At 34.5% G+C, this 22,295-nt stretch overlaps 1 protein-coding gene across 2 annotated transcripts in view; it reads left to right on the top strand.

Moving 5' to 3' along the window:
- Positions 1-22,295, top strand: part of LOC138176051 (reelin) — a 566,262-nt gene that overhangs the window by 284,892 nt on the left and 259,075 nt on the right. For both annotated transcript variants that reach the window (XM_069106794.1, XM_069106793.1), the window contains exons 9-10: positions 9,266-9,362; positions 11,933-12,173. In XM_069106794.1, the coding sequence (XP_068962895.1) occupies positions 9,266-9,362; positions 11,933-12,173 (338 nt within the window). The remainder of the gene's footprint in view (positions 1-9,265; positions 9,363-11,932; positions 12,174-22,295) is intronic.

The raw sequence follows: 22,295 nt of genomic DNA, 5'->3' as shown, positions 1-22,295 counted from the left end.
CTCTCTCTCTCTCTCTCTCTCTCTCTCTCTCTCTCTCTCTCTCTCTCTCTCTCTCTCTCTCTCTCTCTCTCATGGAAGAAGAAGGAAAATTAGATAATGTAAAACCAAAAGCAATCAATAAAAATCATTTTAAAACAATTACTTTACATGAGTCCAAAGTACAGTATTTGGATTAACAGGTAGAAATTATAGGGAGAGAAGTTTCTTGATAGCATAAGAAAAAAACCTCCAAACCATGACATCTGCCATAAATTAGAATAAGCTATCTCATGGGGTAATCTGTTTCCTTTTGATGTAGGTATTTAGGAAAAGACTGAATGTCCTCTAGACAGGGAATTTATTAAAGAGATCTGTTCATGGCCAAGTGGTTGGACTAGGTGTCCTCTAAGTTCGTTTCCTACTCTGAGATTCTCCAAGTCAATAACTTGTGTTATAGGTAGCTCTGGGACAAAGGTTATGTTTGACTGATTCATTGATTATCTTGTTATATTCCACATATAAGAAGTAGAAAAGTTACAACAGTGTCTATGGGTTTCACTGAATTATAAAAGGAACACCTATTCACTTAGAACTAGAATTAAAAGTTAATCATTCAAGCTATCATTTTAGTAGAGTGTAGCAAAGTGATTTCTATGATTTAATGGTTCACACAGGCTCCAGTGAACTTGAGCTTCTCTGAAACTGCAGGACAAACCCATTGATAACAATCTTTTGATAAGCTTTTTTTTTCTAGAACAAATGCTAAGGTATGTTGTTTTAGGACTGTAAATATTAATGATTTCTTTATAGGACATATTTAGAAAGCAGATTCATAAACCATTAAAGAATTAGTTGTTTCAGATGTTAAATGTGAATTACAATAAGACCTTAAACTTAATCCTACTTGAAACAGATTATTAGGATAGCATTTTTCATATGATTGAAATTGTCCTACTTTAGGACATGCTTGGTATATTATTTTGTCCAGAATACAGCTATTTTAAAGGACTTCTCTTACATCTGTAGATTTTTCTAGAGAGAATACTTAAAAAGCAAAACCCTAGACAAAAGTTATCTCCATGTCTATCATAGTAGTCGTGGTTATAGTTTTAAAACAAAAATGAATGTATAAAAGAAAGTTGGTAGGAGTACCATTTTGTTCATTCTCTTTTGAAGATGGTGACTGAGAATAGATGGAGGAAGAAATACTCAGGCTGATAGAAAAGTTCTTTTACATTATTATTTTGTTTTACTTCCTTGTAATTTTATTGGACAGTTTTGCCATACCTTTCCAATAAATATTTTTAAAGTCTTCAGTTCAGCAGTAACCTACAAAAGATGTTTTTCATTTTTGAAAATGATTGGTCTAACTTAAGTGTCTGAAATTCTCTATAATTGGACCACCATTTCCAAATCCTTTACAGCCTTATAAATTTATATATTTGTATGTGAAACTGATTTCCATGAAATGAACACATATTATTTTAATGTCTGTGAGCAAAGTGCATGCAATGCTATGACTGTTCTGATTCCTTAGATAATTTACTTGCAGGCAACCCAAAACGTTAGTGTTAAAATGGCTTAGGGTTCAGTAAATATAAATGTTAAATGATCAATTGTCTGTGGTGATAAAGCATAGAGAGTTGAAATATCTGCAGATAGTTAAAAAGTCATGATGGTCAGTGGCTTCAGTCTGTGAAATGTTCCAGCAGAAATTTCATGGACTGGAGTAAGGTGAAGAATGCCCAGAAATTTAGAAATGATTTCAAGGGATATACATGCAAATTTCCAGTTATGGGGACCACTTCTTACTGGTGTATGATTTGCCAATCATGGTTCTGCCTCCTGTCCTTTCCACCTTATTTTTTCTCCCTAGGGCAGCTTTCACCTGAGTATCTCTTTTTCTATAGATACTAAAATTTTATAAAATTCACAAATTGAGAAAAATATTTATTTGTTTCCCCTCTCTCTATCAATGAGTAATAAAATAAACCAAAGCCTGGCTGCTATAGCAGAAAAAGGGAACCATGAGATACCTTAGCTTTAGCATACTATTCAACCCCTAAACAATCAAAACTTAATAGTGGACTGTTACTTATATTCCCTGGTTAGCTAGTCAGTATTTTTTCCTAGGATGAATTATTTTATTAAATTAATGGCATAAGGTTTCCCCTACCACAGGAAATTGGAGTAAAAAAAAGGTTTAAAATTAGTAGCAATGCTAACATTAATCTATTTCATTACCATGAAGAGTTCTCTCCTATCACAAACATTTAATATAATCCATTTAAAATTGAGTATTCGTCACATTCTGTGATGTATCTAAAAAGAAAAAAAATTAAAGTGAATCCTCATATAGCAATTTGGGGGGAGATGTTTTAATGTAGTCTGTATATGGCAAGACTATGGCAATTTGTCAGGCAGTTTGTTGAACATGAAATAACTTTTTTCTTTAGAGTAGTTTGTTAATTTACTTTAATACTTTAAATGGGATAATAAATAAAGTGACTTAAAGATAGTGGCAGCATGAGGTTCCAGAGTGAAGAGTAAAATTTGCTTTTTTGTGTGTGCCTGTGTGATGTGTTATGGTGTGTCAACTTCTCAACATATACCCATACAAAATTGTGTCTGAAGGGATTTTTTAATGCAGTTGATAATGAGTAGCAATTGAGAGGACAGAATGCTATATTGAGAGATTTAATCATACATGGCTTATTGCTGTTTTATATGACTGTGATATCTCAAATTATATAGTTTTAATTAAACTGTGCTATTATTTTGAGACTTTCTTAATAAGTAAAATATTTCATCTGACTCAGTATTGTGCCTTTTCTATGGAAGAGAGAATGAAGGAAAATTTACCATTTTTACTTAATAATTTCCCTCCTATTTTCATTCCAAATCTCAAAATATAAAAAAATTTAGGTAACCATCTGGATTCTGATTTGCAACTAACCCTCAATGGACTGTGAATTCCAGCAGGGCAGGTCAAAATGACCTAAATGTTCTGTCTTCTCTAGCCTAGGTACAGAGTTCTACATGTATTAGATGCTTAATAAATGCTCATTGAGTTTAACTGAATTGAATTGTCATCAGTCTTTGAGAGTCTTTCTCCTATTAACTCTGTAAGAGTGACAGAATTAATCAGTGTTAAAGTTGATTGGAATATGGAGTTCCTAAAATTTATCTCCTCCTTTCAGTAATTCCTCCTATTTAGGGGTGGGGAGGTGAGAAAAAGGTAGGGAGAATGCCATTTAGAATGCAGAATTATATTATGGATGCTTTAATGAGTCTGTGTTTCTAAATAAGCATGTAGGTGATGGTGTACAAATGGTTAAAGCATGATGTATATATTTAGTATTATCCTTCTTTTCTTAAGTATTAGGTTTGGGTCTTTAGACATCTTTGCTTCTAGAACAAGTGGGCTTAGGGAGCTGTTACTGATTGCTTTTGATCATTGTTGGTGTTCCCATAAATTTGAAGATGCAGTTGGGACCTGATAGACCTTTAGCCTCCTCCCCAGGGGAAGTAAAAAGGAAAGCAGTGTAAGGAGAGAAGAGAGGTGAGTGAGATGCAGTTGTGCACAAGGTAGAGGATTGGATGCTTCCTAGCTCTTTCTCCTGGTCATTGGTAATCCATCTTTAAATTATTCATTGCCTGCCCCAACAAGAGAAAAATGTATTCTGCTTAAAACAGTCTCCACTGGCAATGAGGTAACTACTTTACAGCACTATAAGAGTCATACACTGGGTGGGAGAACGTAGTTATGTAGGAAATTATTTTTCCCAAAAATATATTGAATGAAAACATATGGGAGGATTTTGAGAACCAGAGTAAATATAATATAGTTAGACTTATTGACTATTCTGTTCTGTGAGGCAGGGTTGGACCATGTATTTCTATACCCAGTTACCAAACGGACACAATTAGTATGAAGATTGTCTTCAAGAAATTCTTTACGCATGAACACACCATCTAATGTACTTGGGTCAGTACAAACACTGTGTTACGTAACTCATAATTGAAGAGGTCAATTGAAACATTGGAACAATACTGTGGCTGGAAACAGGCTCATTGGACTTGATACTCTCGGGTATAAATTACTAGTAAAAAAGTACTACTTTGGGACCTCCACAAAGCACGTTATATAAATTTGCCATGAATAGTCAAAGAACATGAGAGCAGTGTTTCAAAGCATTATGACAGGATCTGGTTATAATGTATTAATGAAGTATTGAGAGCAAGTGTGATGGAGTGAATGAAGTGCTGGAGTGGGAGACAGGAACACCTGAGTTCCAACGGTGCCTCTAATGTTTAGTAGCTCCTTGAGGTGAAGAACTATATTTTTTGTTTGCTTGGGTTTTTTTTCTTTTTCCTTTTTATTCCCAGCCCTTAGTACAGTGTCTGGCATGGAGCAGGGACTTCAGAAATGCTTGTTGACTTGACTATTTGATTATGGGCAAATTTCTTAATTTCACTAAACTTTACATTACTCTCTGATTTTTCTAAGTTACAGATCTTAGTTATCAGTGAAGGGAATTCTCTCACCATTGAAGTAACAGACCCATGATACATTAAGTTGCAGTGCTGTGAACTATATTAATGTGAACATTAAGTTGCAGTGCTGTTATAAAGATAACATTATTCAGCTTAGGCCTTTTTTCCATGTCTTTTTACATGAGGAGGGAAAAGATGAAAGGATATAGCTTTTTTAATTTTTTTTTCTTTAAATTCCCAAATGTTCCTAAGTTCTGATCAATTTGCCATTCATCATTTTTTTGTCTGACAAATAAGACCTTGGTAATAGCTGTGTTTCTGATATATTAAGTAATCCAGAGCAGGGTATCAAACCTTTCTGTATTCTTCCCTTATCCTGTTTTTAAAATGTGAATAATAATAACAACATGCATTATATAGGACTATTTTGAGGTTCAGCTGTGATTTGAGGCACTTTGCAAAAATATAGAGTCATCCTTAATTGAAAGCCACCTAGCACTCACCATTATAATTAAGTTCAATTAATTAAAAAAAACAAACATACATCTGTTTAGCAATGAATTTTGCTCAGTACTGGGAATACAAAAATGAAAAGTGATGCAGAACCTAAACTTAAGGGGTTTAAGATCTAATAGGAGTATATACATATAAAGAAATGAGTTTGAAGCAAAGCATATGATAGAAATGAAATGTATCAATGAACACCTTACAGGAAACTTTGAGTAGAGATAAATTTCAGCTTGTTCACACTTGGTCCCAAGATATATGGATAGTTAAATGGTAGCTCTTTGAAGAACTGGGAAAAAAGAAGTTAAAGTACGTTAATAATCATGGACCTTTACATTGGAAAGGTGACTAAAATGGTTGTTATGGATGTTAAGACTGAAAGAACAAACTGCTGAGAATTAAGAGTTTAATTCTAATCACAGATTTGCTACTGATTTGAAGACAGACTGAGTGAATGGAAGACTAGTGGTGCTATCAGTAGAAGTGGGGAAGTTAAGATCAGTAGGTTTTAAAAATAAGATAAGAAATTTAGTTTGAGATATGTTGATCATAGTACCACAGAATTAGAGCTGGAAAGTGCCTCATGGAATAATTTATTCTCTTTCATTTTGCAGATGAGGAAAAGAGATAGAGTGTTAAGTGACTTGCCCAAGGTCATACAGGCAGTACAGAAAAGAAGAATCTTGGTTCAATCCCAGGTTCTCTTACTCTAGTCTCAGTGTATTTTCCATTGAGCCATACTGTCTAAAATGGAGGTAAAATAACAACAGATCTCAGGGGAGAAGATATCATTGTATCTGTAGATTTTGGAGTCATTTTCATTAAATTGCTAATTGAAGCTTTCGGATTGGCTATGAGAATGTATAGAGAAGAAAGAAAAGAAGGGAGGTGAGAAGACAAGATAAGAGTAGGCAGAAGGAAAGGAGGGAGGAGGGGAGAAGAAAAGATGGGTATGGAAAGAAGAGAGGGAAAAGAGAAGAGAGTAAAGGAGGGGAAGAGAAGAGAGGGGCAAGGACAGAGCCTTGGAGAACAGGTGTGGTGTACACATGGGGGAAAGTGTAACTCACAACTCCCAACACTTTATAGACCAAAGGACCTTCTTGAGTCTATAGCCAGAATTCTCTTCTAATTAATGCAAGGAGTCATACTCCTTGAAGATGCCTTCCTCCTCTAGCAATTGAATTTCTGCATCTGATTATCCTCAATATGCCACTCCTCTGGCTGGCTGTGCTGTTTCCTATTGGTCCAGTCTCTCTGATCCCAGCGGGAGGTATTGGGTGCTGTTGGTCTAGTCTCTCTGATGACATGGTGAATGCTGAGAGTGAGGGGAGGAACAGAAAGGAGAAAGAAACCCTTCTCTCTCAAAACTGATTCTTTCTCAGAGTCTTAGCTCCAAATCTTTAACTGGAATCTTGGTGTCCTTTGGCTCTAGACTGGTTTACCATTTGACTATTTTTTTTTTTTTGCAAACACCTAATTACTAGAACTGATCTCAATTGCTTTCTTTTCTTGCTTGTCTTCATCAAAGAGTTTCATTCTTCATAAGGAGATCCCAGGTTATAAACCAATTTAAATTACACATTTAAAACTTGAGCCCATATGACCCTTATATACTACATGTGATTATATAAAAATGAGGTTGGAGGAGAAACTTTCTGTTATATTCGTAAAGTAATTTTTAGGGGCGGCTAGGTGGTGCAGTGAGTAGAGTGCTGGCCCTGGAGTCAGGAGGACCTGAGTTCAAATATGACCTCAGACACTTAACACAAAAAAACTAGCCATGTGACCTTGTCCAAGTCACTTAACCCCAATTGCCCTCCAAATAGCAAAAAAAAAAAAAAGAAGAAGAATTTTTAAAGGGCTTAACTCTGGATGCTTCTTTATCTTATCTAAAACTTCCCTCTCCTTATTCTGGTTCTTCTCATTCTCTTTTTTTCTTTTTAGTTCGTGGAATAAAACAAGCATTTCCATAACATAGTATAATTAAAAAATGATTGAACATGAAACTGCAAATCTATTATGTACAACTTGCTATTCTTTTAAACATATATAATAAATAATCATGTAAATTTTTCACTTTTTTTTCTTCCCTCCCTCCCACCCGGCAACTTAGAGAAGGCTGCCATTATTCTTCTTCTTTCCACATGGATATTACATTACCATTGTTCTTTAAGTTTAAGCCTGCTCTTTTCCTGCACTCTGTGTGGATTTATACAAGAGTATATCCCAGGTTTGGGGGGAAGGATGTTTTCTTCCACCTGATCTACCTTAGAAAATACCTTTGATCAAAAGTTAATTAAGTCTGACTAATGGCAATAGATAACTGAAATGGGAGCGGGGGGTTGAGTGACAGTACTAGATGCCTAGCCCCTTAGATATAGTTCTAGACCCCAAATTGGGAGTAGTAGCCACTCCATTTAAAGGCCCAGTTTGCCGGTGGCAGTAGGAATTAGGAGGAGTGTGCCCCAAAGAAGGTGCCATATTTTCTTCTTTTAAGTGGACAAATCATCTGCCAGTACAAAAAATAAAAATAATGCCTTCATAGGCTGTATTCACTGGGGTTTAGTATACAGGACAAAGTGATAATCACTCAGGATTCTTCCCCTTTTCAGACTTCAGCTAAAGTATTATGTTCAATTCTGTGCACTACATTTTAGGAAGGATGTTGACAAGCTAGACAGAGAGAGTGGAGAGCACTTAGGATGTTGGAGACAGTGATATATGGGGATGGTTAAAGGAAGAAGAGATGTTTAGCCTTGACAAGAGATGATTTAGGGAGCACATGATCGATATAATCATCTATTGGATGAGGGATTAGACTTATTCCACCTGGGCTCTTGGGTTAAAACTAGCAGCAGTAAATAGGTGAAATTTACAGAAGGATAAAACTTCATATCAATGTAAAAAAAGAAACTTCTTGGCATTATAGCTACCCCAAAATTTCATGGAAAACTTCAAAATGGTTTCATCTTTAATGGAAGAGCTTAAGATACTGGATGATGATGCCAGTGATTTTGTTGAAGGGATGCCTGTACAAATCCAGAACTGGACTAGGTTCCCACAGGATTCCCCCACTGATTCTGTGGTACTTTAATCCTGTCTTGTTTCTGTTGCTTTTTGTACCATAGATAAGCTCACATTTTCACAAGAAGAGCTTGGTATTTATTTTAAGCAGTGGATCATCAAAGGTAGAATTTAAAAAATAATTAAAACTGTCCAAGGTAGGCTTCTTTTAGAGCTGCATTGCTAGATAATTATCTTTTGAATGTAATTTTTCCCTCTTCTATTTATCACTTATATCCCAGCCTTTGGTAATAGAAAACAGAATGCTTCCATTTGGTCTTTTATCAAGATTCCAGTTGTGGTGATTGTTGACTAGCTGATTTTGAACTGAGTTCCACAGATATAAAATAAATGAGTATGATTAAAACTTGGAGCCCCTGAGCCCTACAAATGTAAAAACTATCAACAGATGCCATTCATAGAAACATCAGCTAGTCCAGCAGATGGATGAAAAATCAAACATAAATTGTATTGTTTTGCTTTTTTGCTTCATTTGTTTTTAATATAGTGCAAAGAAATTCCTGCTGTGGCAGTTAAAAATAAACTATTGGCAAAGGCTTTTCTATCTTTCATTTTCTGTGTGTATTTGGGAATTCTAAATTGATCTTTGCAATTAAAATGCTATATTACATGAATTGATTGAACAGTGTAGTAGAAACAGTCTTATCATGACTTAGTATCTACTTTTATTTCTTGCTTCTAAGTTTGATCAAAAAGGCTTCATCAAACATTGGAAATATGGCTAAAAGCCTTTGTTTATTTCTTCAAATGAAGAGTATTATTGTTATTTCAACAAAAGAGATTTGCTTCTCCTCTTAAATTAAAAATTCCATGTAATGTTTTTATACCATTTGATGAAATCATTATAATATTAAGGAAAATTTATTGGAAACATTAATATTGATTATTCTGCAATAGTTAGATTTGGTTCTCCAGAAGTATATAATATTTAGTAAGGTGGGGGGGGGGACAGTTTAGTTTCCATTGGGAAATCTATGAAACTAACTATCTGCAGTTTATTGCTTTTAAATCACTCCATATTAGTAAAGACAGAAATTTCTATTTATCTTTAACAGATCATAGACAAATTCAACACAAACCCCTAAACAATTAAAGGACAAAAAAAATGAGATGGAATCTATCTATCAAAAATATTGATAGGAAAGAATGACATGTCATCTCAGTGGTTTCTAACTCTAACATCTATTACTCTTCACAGGGTCAGGTTCATGCCGCTTTAGTTACTCAGATCCCAGCATCGTTGTGTCCTACACCAAGAATAACACTGCAGATTGGATTCAGCTAGAGAAAATTAGGTTTGTTATAGCTTCAAGTATCTGCATGCACTCTAACAAAGCAAACATTCTTCCCAATTCCCAGTTTTCTTTCCTTATGACTAAATTTATTCTTTGTGGATTTAAAAATGCATTTTGTCTAATGGTAATGTGTACATAGATAAATTTATGTATTTACCTTTTCAATTTGAATAGTATAAAATTATTGCATTACTTCCCATTCTGGATATTCTGTTGTCGATAGGGCTTAAATCCAAGTATTTACAGTTGTGATGACTTATATAGAACCATCCAAACTCTTACCTATATCCCTCTGATTCTGGAATTCAGACTGAAACATTGATCAGAAGGTAGGAAAGTGATTTTGTATTCTATGTCTTAACATTAGACAGCTGTAATGGCAGAATATGACTTACATTTGGAGGGTAAGGCACTGAAAATTCACTATAAAATGAGATAGTTACCCATCTGTCTAAATGGGTACAGTTCTGCCTGTGGGCTTCAGTATAAACTGGATGACCTCTTGAAGTCCCTTCTGGACTATCATTCTTTGATAGCAGCCACTGGATTCTCAAAAGCTAAATGAAACATTAATTTTTCCCCATTTTTTCAACCACTTTTAACAAGAAATGAGGTAGGATGCTTTAGGGAGGGAAAATTGGTTCTTTTTTATTAAAATAGATTTAACAAAGTTAAATAGCATGTACCATTTCAATCCAAGTTTGATTGGCTTAATTTTTTCTGCATGTCCTAAATAATAGAAAACACAATTAAAATTCAAATAGTATGTTTAAGAAGTTTTTAAAGTATATATATATTTTTGCTGTTATTCCAGTTCTAACCAGAATAATGCAAACAAAACCGTTCTTATCCATTCTGTGATTGATTCCATTAATAATTTGGTTTTTACTTTACCACAGTTGCCATGCTGAAAGAACTGTGATTTATGCCATCAAGGTAGAATAAATATCAGATTCTTAATGTAAGCTACTAGTCTTTAGTAGTAAACACATTTGTCCAAAGTTTTCAGTGGCATTTCCATCCAATGGATTTTCACCAGTCTTTATTCTAGCCAAGAGCTAGAGAAGAGTGAGTGTAATTAATGGATTTCAATATTGTGTTTCCCTTTATGACAGGATAAAGTAAAAATTAATGTGCTTCTAGCACAAGTTGAGCTTTGACACTCTTACCATATGTATTATACTGCTAACCGTTGTTATTCCTTTCTGTTTCTAGTAGGCATAAGAAAAATGCACATGTGCTAATTAGTTATTTCTACGTATGTCTTTAACGGAAAAAATGTACATCTAAAAGCATTTATTAATCAATTAAGGCAATAATTGCACTTGCATTATCACAAATTATTTTTCTTTCTTAATGTTACATGTTGCAATTAAGGCAAATTGTGGCTATGGGTAAAAATCTTGGTTTTAATGTTATATTTATGGTTATGATGTTAAATAAAAAAACAGGTATTTTTCTTTATACAATGCTGTACCTTTACTATTAATTACAATATTCAAAGTCAGCTGCTATTAATGAATAGAATTTTGGGTTTTAAGTCATATCTCAAACTGCAATATTTTTTAAAACAAACTTTTATTATCCTCTTTCAACTAGACAATTATTTTATTTATTACTTTAAATGAATATATTCCTTTTATCTGTTGTAATTCCTTTTGGATGACAGAAAAAATGTAACCACCATGAAATATTTTCAAAACAAAGCACCAATTGATTTTAATAAATGTAAGATAAACCATCTATAACCATCACTGACACTTTTACCTAAATATGCTTCATTGAAGAGTGAAAAATATGAATCTGCCCTAGTCTTTTTCATGGTTGATTTATAGCAAGCCAAAAGTACTACTAGTTTGCATTTTAGCACCACTTTTAATCTTGACTGAGACCATAATTTTCAGTATGGCAGGTTACTTCTTTAGGAGAATAAAATATTCAAAAGATATTTTATTATATGGAAGAAGGTCCTGGTTTTTAACAGAAGCAACATAAAAATTATGTTAAATTATACAGTGTTTAAATATGGTTTAGGTAAAAATTACAAATGAAGTTTAGCTTTCTAATTGCAATTTTGATATTTTAAACAGAAAAAGGAAGCTACATGATTCCCCAAAGTAGAGAATATTATTTAAAGAGTGACTGAAGTTGAATACATGATGAATTCTCTTGTGTTCATTTTCAAAATAAAAATAGAAATCAATGAAATAACTTTTCAGTGTGTGGTTTAACTTCTTTTTTCTCATATCAAATTAAAACAGGAAATATTAACCAGGCATTTATTCAGAGCAAGACATTGTGTGAGATACTCTAATATGGTTGACATTCACATACTCTTCGACTGTTACAGAGTTTGAGGATGTATCATTTTTCATCACATTTGTACTCATGTCATGGAATATTCACAATTTGCAATAGCTTACATTAAGAACTGATCAAATGTAGGTGTCTTGCATATATTACCATTAGCAATAATTATGGGAATAGATTAAACTTGTATAGTACTTCACAGGTAGTTCCAAAGCATTCTATATTAGGTGTCTCATTCACTAATTTCCTGTATTTTGCAGAGCCCCTTCAAATATCAGCACAATCATCCATATCCTTTACCTTCCTGAAGATGCCAAAGGAGAAAATGTTCAGTTTCAATGGAAACAAGAATACATTCATGCGGGTGATGTGTATGAAGCCTGCTGGGCTTTAGACAATATTTTGATCATCAATTCAGCTCACAGACAAATTATCTTAGAAGACAATCTGGATCCAGTGGACACTGGCAATTGGCTTTTCTTCCCAGGGGCTACGGTTAAGGTTTGTTTGCTTGTTTTTCTTCTTCCTAAAGAAGTAATTTTCCAAATTGAGAAAAACTAGTTCTCCTTCCCCACAACCACCATTATCGTGGAGAAGAAAATTATTCTTCTTTACCTTAACTTATCCTCTACTATAAGGATAAATATAGAAGTTCTTAACTATTAATTTTAACTTCACAAAATACTGGTATTAATACATGGAAATTAATACATGGAAAAATATTATTCACTTATATTTTAAGTACAATATTTTTGTATTTAAAGTAAACTGTGGAGTAAAATTTCAAGGAGATGTAATCTCCCTTTACAGTAACAAGGAGAGACAGAAGGAAATAATATCTACATCACTGGGGAACAGGAGTTTTTTCAATGAAAATTAATCTAAGAAAGAAAACATAAAATTTGAAAATGAATCAGATCCTCTGTATATACAAGTGTGTTTTACCACATAATATTTTTGAACCTATTTTTTCTTACTTTTCATCTACAGAATCAGAATTCGATAACCAATTAAATCATTCTTCCTAGGGGTACAATTTTGTAGTAAAGCAGATATAATGAGACCATGAAAAAAATGACATGGAACCCTCAATATCCTCAGGGTTATTATAATATATCTCCTCTTTTCTTAAAACTATTTACCTATGCAACTTTGGAAACAAAAATCTGGGACCTTGTGACTATAGCTAGAAACAGGATTTACAAGATGGGAGTAAGAAATGTTAGGCACAAAATTACATTTAAAAGTTGCAAGAAGAGACTCCTAAATTCAAAAAGAGGAATTACAGAATGAATGGAGGTTCAACCTAATTACAAAAAGAACTTGTTTAAACCGCAAATTGAAAAGTTTTCTTCTGATTGGCCCACTAAAATCTTGGCCCATTTAAAAATTATTCCCTGGATTCTTTCTTTATTGATACTAAAAAGTACCTTTGATTTTTTGAGTTACATGTCACAGTCACATTGCTACTTGACAACAGAGGGATTTCTGGTGTTACTTTTCATCATTGGCAAACAGAACAAATAAACAGAGGAAACACATGTAGTCCCCAGGGGTCTTGGATTTGCATCCTTTTCCCATAATGACATGCCTATCATTTGGTCTCAGTTATAACAGAAGTCCTCCTTGCGGCAAAAATATATATGTTTTCTGCCTCATTTTACAAGCTATTATACTAATCCAATTAGATATTCTGTTCTTTAATGCATGAACTTCAGAACAGTACATGATAAAAATGCATCAAGTGTGATTTTGCTTCAGTAATGATATTTAAATTAAATTGCAACTTTGCAGATTAGGCTTTGGAATATCATATGCATTTTCCAACTTATTGTTTTCATGGTTGTAAGTTTAACAAGTTAACCTTAGTTTACAAAAGCAAAACAGGTTGCATTAAAGACAACTAAAATGCCAGCCTTCAATTTGGCTGGCTGGCAAGAATTTTTCCCAAAGTCTAATGCTTCCATTTAAAAATGCCTTTAACTTGTTCTCTGTCAGATTACCTGGCTTAAATCCCACCACTGCTACTTGCCTCCTTATCTTCATGATCTAGAGTACAACACTTAACCTCTGTAGACATCAGTGTCCTTATCTCTAAAATGATAGTATTGGGCTAGATGTATTCTGGGGACTGGAGGGGCTTCTTAATCTAAATTTAAGGTCATTATCCTAAATTATTTTTCATTTAAGCTCATTTGACTAATTCTATACTTTGTGAAAAAAGCATGAATTGAAGAGGCAAATGACTTGCATTAGGAAGGAGTTTCCGCACCTGTGAGTTCCTTATACCAACAAAATCACATATATTGTTCAGTTTCTGTCCTTTTTCCTGACTCCCTGGTTAGAGAAGTTTTTCTCCTCTGATGGATTTTGAGTTTTTTTCTTGGAAAAGCCATAGTTTATACTATTATGTAATTTATTTAGTAAAGACATCCTTTACCTGATAGCAAAAATTATGTAATGTGATATCTATTTTTTTGTCTTTATTTCTGACCACCTGAAATGTCCTTTCCTTTGTGAATTGACAGTAAAAATAATTTCTTGGAACAATTTATTCCCAGTAATTATAAGAATTGTCATTTAAAAGATTCTTGATTTCCTTTAATTTTGAAAAATCTTCTAGTCTCAATGTAAAATTTGCATGTTCCTTCTTTTGGACAGCTAATGTGAAATCAATCACTTTCCTTCATCTCATACTGTAACAGCAAGTTTTTTTTTTCTTTGCAAATTTAATTATCTACCTGTTAATCCTATTCATTGATTTATTTATGTTTTGGTTGGGGATGGAAGATTTAAATCTTTTCATCATAATTTTTATTTTCATAGTTGGTTTTTTCACCATATGAAATCAACAAGTACTTTTTAGTAACTATGGGAGTTACAAAAGGAAATATATAATGTGGTTACTGTGGAAAGATTCTTATGGTTCTGCCACAAACCAGCCCCTGGAAATCTCTTCCCTGCCATGGGCTTTTGATACCTCATCTGTAAAATGAAAGGGTAGACTTCTAATCTCTAAGGTTTCTTCCAGCTGTAGCAGTTAAGATTTCAATGATTCTAGTAAAGTGATATCAAATCAAATAGAAACAGGAGCCAATAAATCATATGTAAAATCCTTGTGGATAGCAGGTTGACTCAGAAAAATCACATGCTAACATTTATCTGTGTTAGAAAATGAGTTATTTTGTTAAACATTTCCCAATTTTATTTTAATCTGGTTCAGGCTGCACTCAGGTGTTGCAGGCCACATTCTGGTTTTGTGTTTCAGAACTCTGCTTGGAGATATGAGCCTCTTCCCTTAAGGAACCCAGAATCTAGGTAGAAGAATGAGAACTTCTATAGATGTGGAAGTCATAAGCATAAAAGTGATAGAAAACAAGATGGTGACTAAAAGAATGAACAGAAAACGAGCAGAGAATCCAAGACCATGTTTCTAGGATTCTACTTCTAGTTAAGAGGAAATAGAAGATTTCTAGGGAGTTTTACACTTGTCTTCGAGATTATGCCAAATCATCTCAAAAGCTCCTCATGACTCAATGATTTTATATGCCCATAAAATATAGACTGAAAACAAACTGTAAAAAAATATGGTTTACTTTAATATTATCTTAGTTTCAAGGATCTATAATTTTGTGGGAACTCCTTCCACAAAACACACATGTCAGTTCCTCTTCCATTTGATAGATGAACTTTGAGAATTGCTGTGGCTAAAAGAGATCATCATTCTTTGGTCAACCTGGTGAAGATTTTGAATTTAGCTAGGCTGATCCTTGGGCAATATATATACAGTCCACCACTTGGCCAATACTTCATGAATTTGCATAGTACCAAAATGATCCTGCAGTCAAACGTATGAAAACTTGTTCTACTGCACCCAAGTACCTCCCTCCCAGAGGGAAGTTAAGAGGTTAAGTAGTGACTTCTACTAAAGCTAAGAAAATGCTTTTCATTAGCTATTAGATGACCTTATTGTATTGGTGATAGTTAGTAGTCACTATTATTTGACATGAATGATTTTAAATTAACTGTTATCCATAAAATTAGGGGCCTGTGTAAGCTGCCTGGCTGTACAGTTTTAATATGAAAGCTTCAAAGAAATAAAGTCAAATAGCAAAGCATAAAAGGAAAGTGGAAGAATGCATGCTCACACAGACACACACACACACACACACACACATCTTGATAAATGTCTGTTTCTGTCTCTTTCGATATTGTTGATCTTATATAGCTTTTTTTGCACACACACCCCCAAATGGCAGAAGATCAAATTGAATAATTAGTTTAAGGGGTTTATGTGACCATTTATATCTACCCACAGTATGTAATTAGAGAAAGACATTATCTTATGCCTATTTAGTAATTAATATGAAATATATAGATTATGTGTATATCAACAGCCAGTGAGAGCTTATAGGACCTTGTGTATCTTTATACTTCTTATTTGGGATGGTGGGCATCTGATTTGAGTAAGAATGCACTAGGAATAATAAATAATCCTTCCTTTTCTTTTCATCCAGTCCTATTTATTTGTTTTGATTTGGGTCCATTTTTTAAAGTGTAAGGATTGTCTGTTTATGCCAGGAAGTTAACAAGTGTTTCCAGTCTAGCAATAGCTATAATCAATCAGCATATTTAATTTTCAGAGAGAAATTCATATTTCTGATATTAATTTTGAGACTACTTTCTTGATTCTGACAATGAATACATGTTTGTTTGGGAATGGAAGAGACCTGGGTAGTACCCTAAGGAGACCAAAATTCTTCAAAGGTTTGGAAATTCCTCAGGTGTTTTATGTTTGTGTTGTGGCACATCTCAACTCCTTTCTCTGAGAGTATAAAGCAAAAATTTTCTTGATTAAAGACCTCAACTATTTAGTATTTCATTTACTTCAGTTATTGTTGAAACATTTGAGAGAGAGTTCCAAAGCTCTAACATGTACTTTCCAAAATGCAGTCTGAAAATTTTGAGTCTCCCTAATTTCAAATAAAGAAATAGTCAAAAACAAGTCAAGAAGATTTAGTTAGCCTTTATGCTGTCACCTACCAGTTAAGTATAAATGAGAAGAAAGTACCAGGACACCCAAAATACAACCCAGAGATCAATGATTTGTAAGTGAACCCTTAGTGCTCTGCCTCCCTCTTTCTCTTCTTTTAATGATACCTTATGTGAAACAGATGGTGGCAAAGTCTTAAAATGGATCTGCTGTCAACATTGTACTACATATTTATCGAACACATGCTTCAGTTTCCAAATTTGTTTCCTCCTTGGTGATAGCACAAATTTTTCTCCTGGGTGGGTCCATCACCCAACATTCCTCAGAGACAGAATCTGTGGATAGATAAATGATAGATGTACACACATAGACTTGAAGGAAAGAGAAAGAACAAAAGAGAAAAAGGTAAAGAGAGAGGAAGGAGGCAGACTTGGTCACCATTACCAATTTTTTTTTCTACCCTGCTACTCCATTTATACCTAGCTTTTAGAGGTATAAATCATTGACTTCTGTCAGCTCTGGAATTGACCCACAGATTAAATGCAGATCACTGGAAGAGAGATGCTGTACTACATTTTTTAAAGGATTCTTCCCTATTTTGATTGCTGTTTCTGCATCTGCTGGGCCTTCTACCTTCTTGTCCTGTATTATTACATAAACACTAAATTTAAAAAATGATGCACAGATAGGTTTTTCACTTTGTTCATGCATATTAATTTATATCCAGATATAGATTAAAAGTATAAGCTGGAGGTCCTGTGATAAACAGATAGCTTTTAGAATGAGCAATGCTATAGGTATACATCATTTAACATAAATTCCTTGAACATAACTTTGAATTCAGGAACTAAATAAGTCTCCATTTTTTTAAGAAATAAGACTTCCTGAATTTATAGAATTTGAAAGTTTCTTGTCATCATCTTTTCTCAGCTCCTGTTGTCAGCTGTAGCAATTAGATGCCCTTTTCCTTCTGGGTTATGGTCAACTATCCAACATTAATCAGTTTTTTTATCCAGATCCAACAAATGTCAAAGCCCTTAGTAAAGATAAAATATAATCAGTTATAACTTACTTACTGACAGAGTGCTGGACCTAGAGTCAGGAAGACTTTCTTCCTGAGTTCAAATCTGGCCTCATACACTTACTAGTTATGTGAGCCTGGGCAAGTCACTTCACACTGTTTGCCTCAGTTTCTTCATCTGTAAAATGTGCTGGAGAAGGAAATGGCAAACCTCTCCAGTATCTCTGCCAAGAAAACCCCAAATAGGGTCACGGAAAGTTGGACATAACTGAAAAAATGACTGAAAAACAACAAAATGTGTTAAGGTGCATTCCCTCAATGGACCCGGTAATAACCCTGTTGTGTAGAATTTGCAGTTTTTATTACCCATCTTTTGCAAATAATGCAATTATGGCTCAGAGATTTGAAGGTGTTTTTTTTTCCATATTCACACAGCTATCAAGGAACAGAGTTAAGATTTGAACCTAGGTTCTTGTACTCAAAATCCAGTGCTTTTTCCATCATGCTGCTGCTGCTTCACAGGCTAGGACAGTAGTCATTGGGGCAGTATTCTGACCATTAATGCACATTAAGCAGTTGCAAAATATGCACCCTGGGAGATGGAGAGTGTACTTGCCATTCCAGCAATAATTGGAACTTTCCAGCATATTTTATCTTCCTAGGGTTCTTAGCTGTTTTTGTTTCATGGTTTTGGCAATTTGATGAAGATCAAATATGGACTTCTCAGAATGATGGTATTAAATGCTTTAATATTGCATTAAATACATAGGATTACATTAAATACATTAAATAAATGCATTAAATACATAGGATTACAAAGGAAACCAGCTCTCTTGTGATAGTTATCAATTTTTTTTAAAAAGGTCCACTGACTCCAGGTTAAGATCCCTGCTCCTGTTGCTTCCTAAGCATGCTGAAACAAATTGATTATGTGTTACTGGGAAAGGGAGGTTGGAGAAGTAGGTAGAATATCAAATGGGAGCATGTTAACTTCAGATGTCAGGAAAAAATGCAATAAAATTTGTAAAAGCTGTACTTTGAATAAAAAGTTAAGAGCATTTAAGAAATCTGAGACAAATGAAACAAGAAACCAAATTAGGTGACTTTAGGAATTGGTACATTCCCAGTAACACAGATGCTCTAAAAGAGAACCAGTAAAGGTTTGGCAGAATCTTTACTGGTTCTCTTTTAGAAGTACATATTAAAATAGTCATATATGGAAGCCACTACCATAAACTTTTCTACCCAACCTTTAATATGTTCTACTCCCTAGAAATGATTTTTCCCTTACTGAATTTCTTTCCCCCCTCCCAAAAAATTTATTTTTTCCCTTACTAGGTTACCTTTTACTTATTAACCAACATTTTTTAATATGTAAAAGTTTACCATCCAAAACAATCTTCTGCCTCTCAGTGGAAGGTATCTGCTATGTTTTAATGGAAATTAATGATAAAATAGGATTCACTAAAAAGAAATGAGTTTCATAACAAACTTTGCCAAACACATCTCTTCTTTTCTCCTTCTATACTCCTTCACTTGGTGATTTCATCAGTTTCCATGGATTTAATGACCATCTCTGCCCTGATGACTCTCAAATACTGCCCCAATCTCTCTGCTGACCTCCAGTCGCTCATTTCCAACTGCCTTTCAGACATCTTGAATTGGATGTCTAGTAGACATCTTAAATTCAATATGTCAAAACAGAACTAATCTTTTCCTATAAATCTCTGTGTTCTACCTTCCCTATTACTGTAGAGGGCAACACCATCCTCCCAGTCACTCAGGCTTACAACCTAGGAATCATCTGGGATTCTTCACTGTCTCTCAGCCCTGTCCATTTCACCTTTATAATATCTCTCCAATATGCCCCCTTCCTTTTCTCTACCACTTCCACCATTCTGGTGTATTCCTTCATTACCTCTTAGCTTGATTATTGCATTACTGCCTGTGGGTCTGCCTTCCTCAAGTCTTTCCCACTCCACTCCATTCTCCATCCAGCTACTAAAGTGATTTTCCTAAAGCACAGATCCAATCACTTTACTGTCCTACTCAATAAACTCCGATGGCTTTCTATTGCCCCAGCAGCAAATACAAAATGCTCTTTTTGGCATTCAAAGCCCTTCATAACGTATGATGCCCTCCTACCTTTCTAGTTTCCTTATAGCTTACTCCCAAATACATACTTTTCTATCTACTGACTCTGGCCTCCTGGCTCTTCCACAAACAAGTCCCTTCATCTCTCAGCTCCGGGCATCCCCCATGTCTGGAATACCCTCCCTCCTCCACTGTGATTGCTGACCTCCCAGGCTTCCTTTAAGTCCCAACTAAAATCTCATCTTTTACATATAACCAACCCCTCTTATTTCCAGTGCCTTCCCTCTGTGAATTATGTCCAATTTATCCTCTATACAGCTTTGTATTTGTTTGCATGCTGCCTCTCCATCATATTGTTAGCTCCTTGAGGACAGGGTCTATCTTTTGACTCTTTTTGTATCCCCAGGGCTTAGCATAGTGCCTGACAGTGCTTAATAAATGTTTATTGATTGATTTAGATGAAGGCTATATCCTGTAACAGTATTATCCACAACTTATTAATATCTCTTTGTCATAAACTTTGCCCTAAATAAATTCTAGTAAAAAGCAAATGTCTTGTGATACCCCACTGCCTAGCTACTCCCAAATGGCAGACATGAGCTCAGCTTCTGATAGGCACTCAGAGACAGAGAACTTCTAACAGGGGAGGCTGAGATCTATTTTATTAATAAGGTGATATTGGCTTTGCTGTACTCAATAGCTAGAGTTCCCTGTTGGGGAGAGTCCGGTTCCAGAATTTCCTTCACACCTCCCAAATTGCCATGGTCACCTACTGGTGAAATCTAAAATTATAGCTTTGGGATATTCCAGTATTTGAAATAATAATGATAAAAAAGAAATAGAAGGGCAAAGTTCAAATGTTTTTCAAGTATATAATTAAAGAGAGGCAGCTGAGGAGAAATAAGAGGAAGAAAGGAACACTGATGCCAGGGGAACTGTCTGAGCTGGCAGAATGTTGAAAACATTTTCAAGGAAAATGGAGTTACTTATGGGGAATCCCACCTATCAACCCTGCTTGTATAATAGTATGAGGACTAGGCTTAGGATTCATTGTGACAGGGAATTATTTTATGAGAAAATTCCTTCCCTTAATTCAGGTCAGCTCCTTCACTGTCCCTATCATCTTAGAGAAATGTCTAGAGCACTGAGAAATTAAATGACTTGTTCAAGGTCACACAGCTGGTATGTTTCAGAAGCAGAACTTGAACCCAAGTCTTGATTTCAAGGCCAGTTCTCGATATCTGATATCACGCTTCCCCATGGGTATTATACTTATTTATTGCAATGGCAAACATATCTGCTCAGGCAGATCTCTGCCACCAACTGGTACTGCATCTATGCACAAGCTTTCAGTTAAATCCACTATGGAGCTGTATTTTCTTTGGAACGTACCTCAGGTTATATAACAAAAAGCAATGGGAAAATAAGACTTATTTTACAGATTGTCTTGCTGAGACACATTTGTTTTGTAAAGTGAGGAATATCTGTGCTGTCTTTCCATTGAAAGTAAACCTGAGCTATGTAGGACTTGTGTGTTTTTCTTTAAGTTCCCATGTCTTTTTCCATTAAGAATAAGAATGTTAAATGTGGTCCCTTGGACCAGTTCCAACTTGGGCAATTGCATTCTGTCTACTTACATTCCCTCTGCTTGGTGGAATTCTTCTCACTTTGGTTATCATCACTACAACTGTCATGTTCCTCCCCAGAGGTGGCTGTATATTAGTGTAGGATAAAACAACTGGGCTCTAATTTGTTAAGCTAATAAAGTGCTTTGGGGATGAAAGGTACATTTTGCACAAAGTGAAATGGGCCTTCATGATATTATGTTTCTCCATGTGGTAAATTTGTACTATAATTAACATGAAATAGCATTAGCAAAAAATGGAAGACAGCCCAATTTCAATGTTAAAAATAGACTATAGATAGGAAAAGTGAATAATTTTTTGTTAAAAGCAAAGAAAATAACTTCCAAATAAATCCCTTGGGTTAAACTTATTTCACTTTTTTTTCCTTTAAGAAGGCAGATACATGTAATTACCAACTGGAGTTATTTTTAATGTTTAATAAGTGAACTTTAGTTGTAAACTAAAGGAATATAGATTACTCTACATGGCTTTTAAAAACTCAGTGACATTTTTATTTAAAATAATGCCTTGCCTGGCATCCTTGATGAGCCTCATATGAAAAGACTGGTCTAAAAGCCAAGTTGAGTCTCAAAGTTAAGATTATTAATCACCTCATGGAATCTTACATTGTTATTTCCCCCTCATTATTCTAACTTAAATCTGTCACTAAAGCTATTTTGTTCTGTAGTTGCAGTATCTACTGCCAAATAATTATACACTTGTCACAAAATAAACCATAAATTGAATCTCTATGATTCATAGTGCAGAGCTTTTAAAATGTGAGCCCCTAATGATTACAGAAAACAATGAAACAAAACATACTTTTTCAGCAAGCTGAGATCCATTCACCATTACTCAATCTATTGTTTTGAATAGGGAAAAGTGCACTG

The sequence above is a fragment of the Petaurus breviceps genome, unplaced genomic scaffold (genome assembly GCF_028583685.1).
Source record: "Petaurus breviceps papuanus isolate PSGF00001 unplaced genomic scaffold, PetGlider_PUasm1.0 80, whole genome shotgun sequence".
NCBI classification, from domain to species: Eukaryota; Metazoa; Chordata; class Mammalia; order Diprotodontia; family Petauridae; genus Petaurus; species Petaurus breviceps.
The sequence above is the reverse complement of the archived record's forward strand: the minus strand, read 5'-3'. Positions and strand labels throughout refer to the sequence as shown.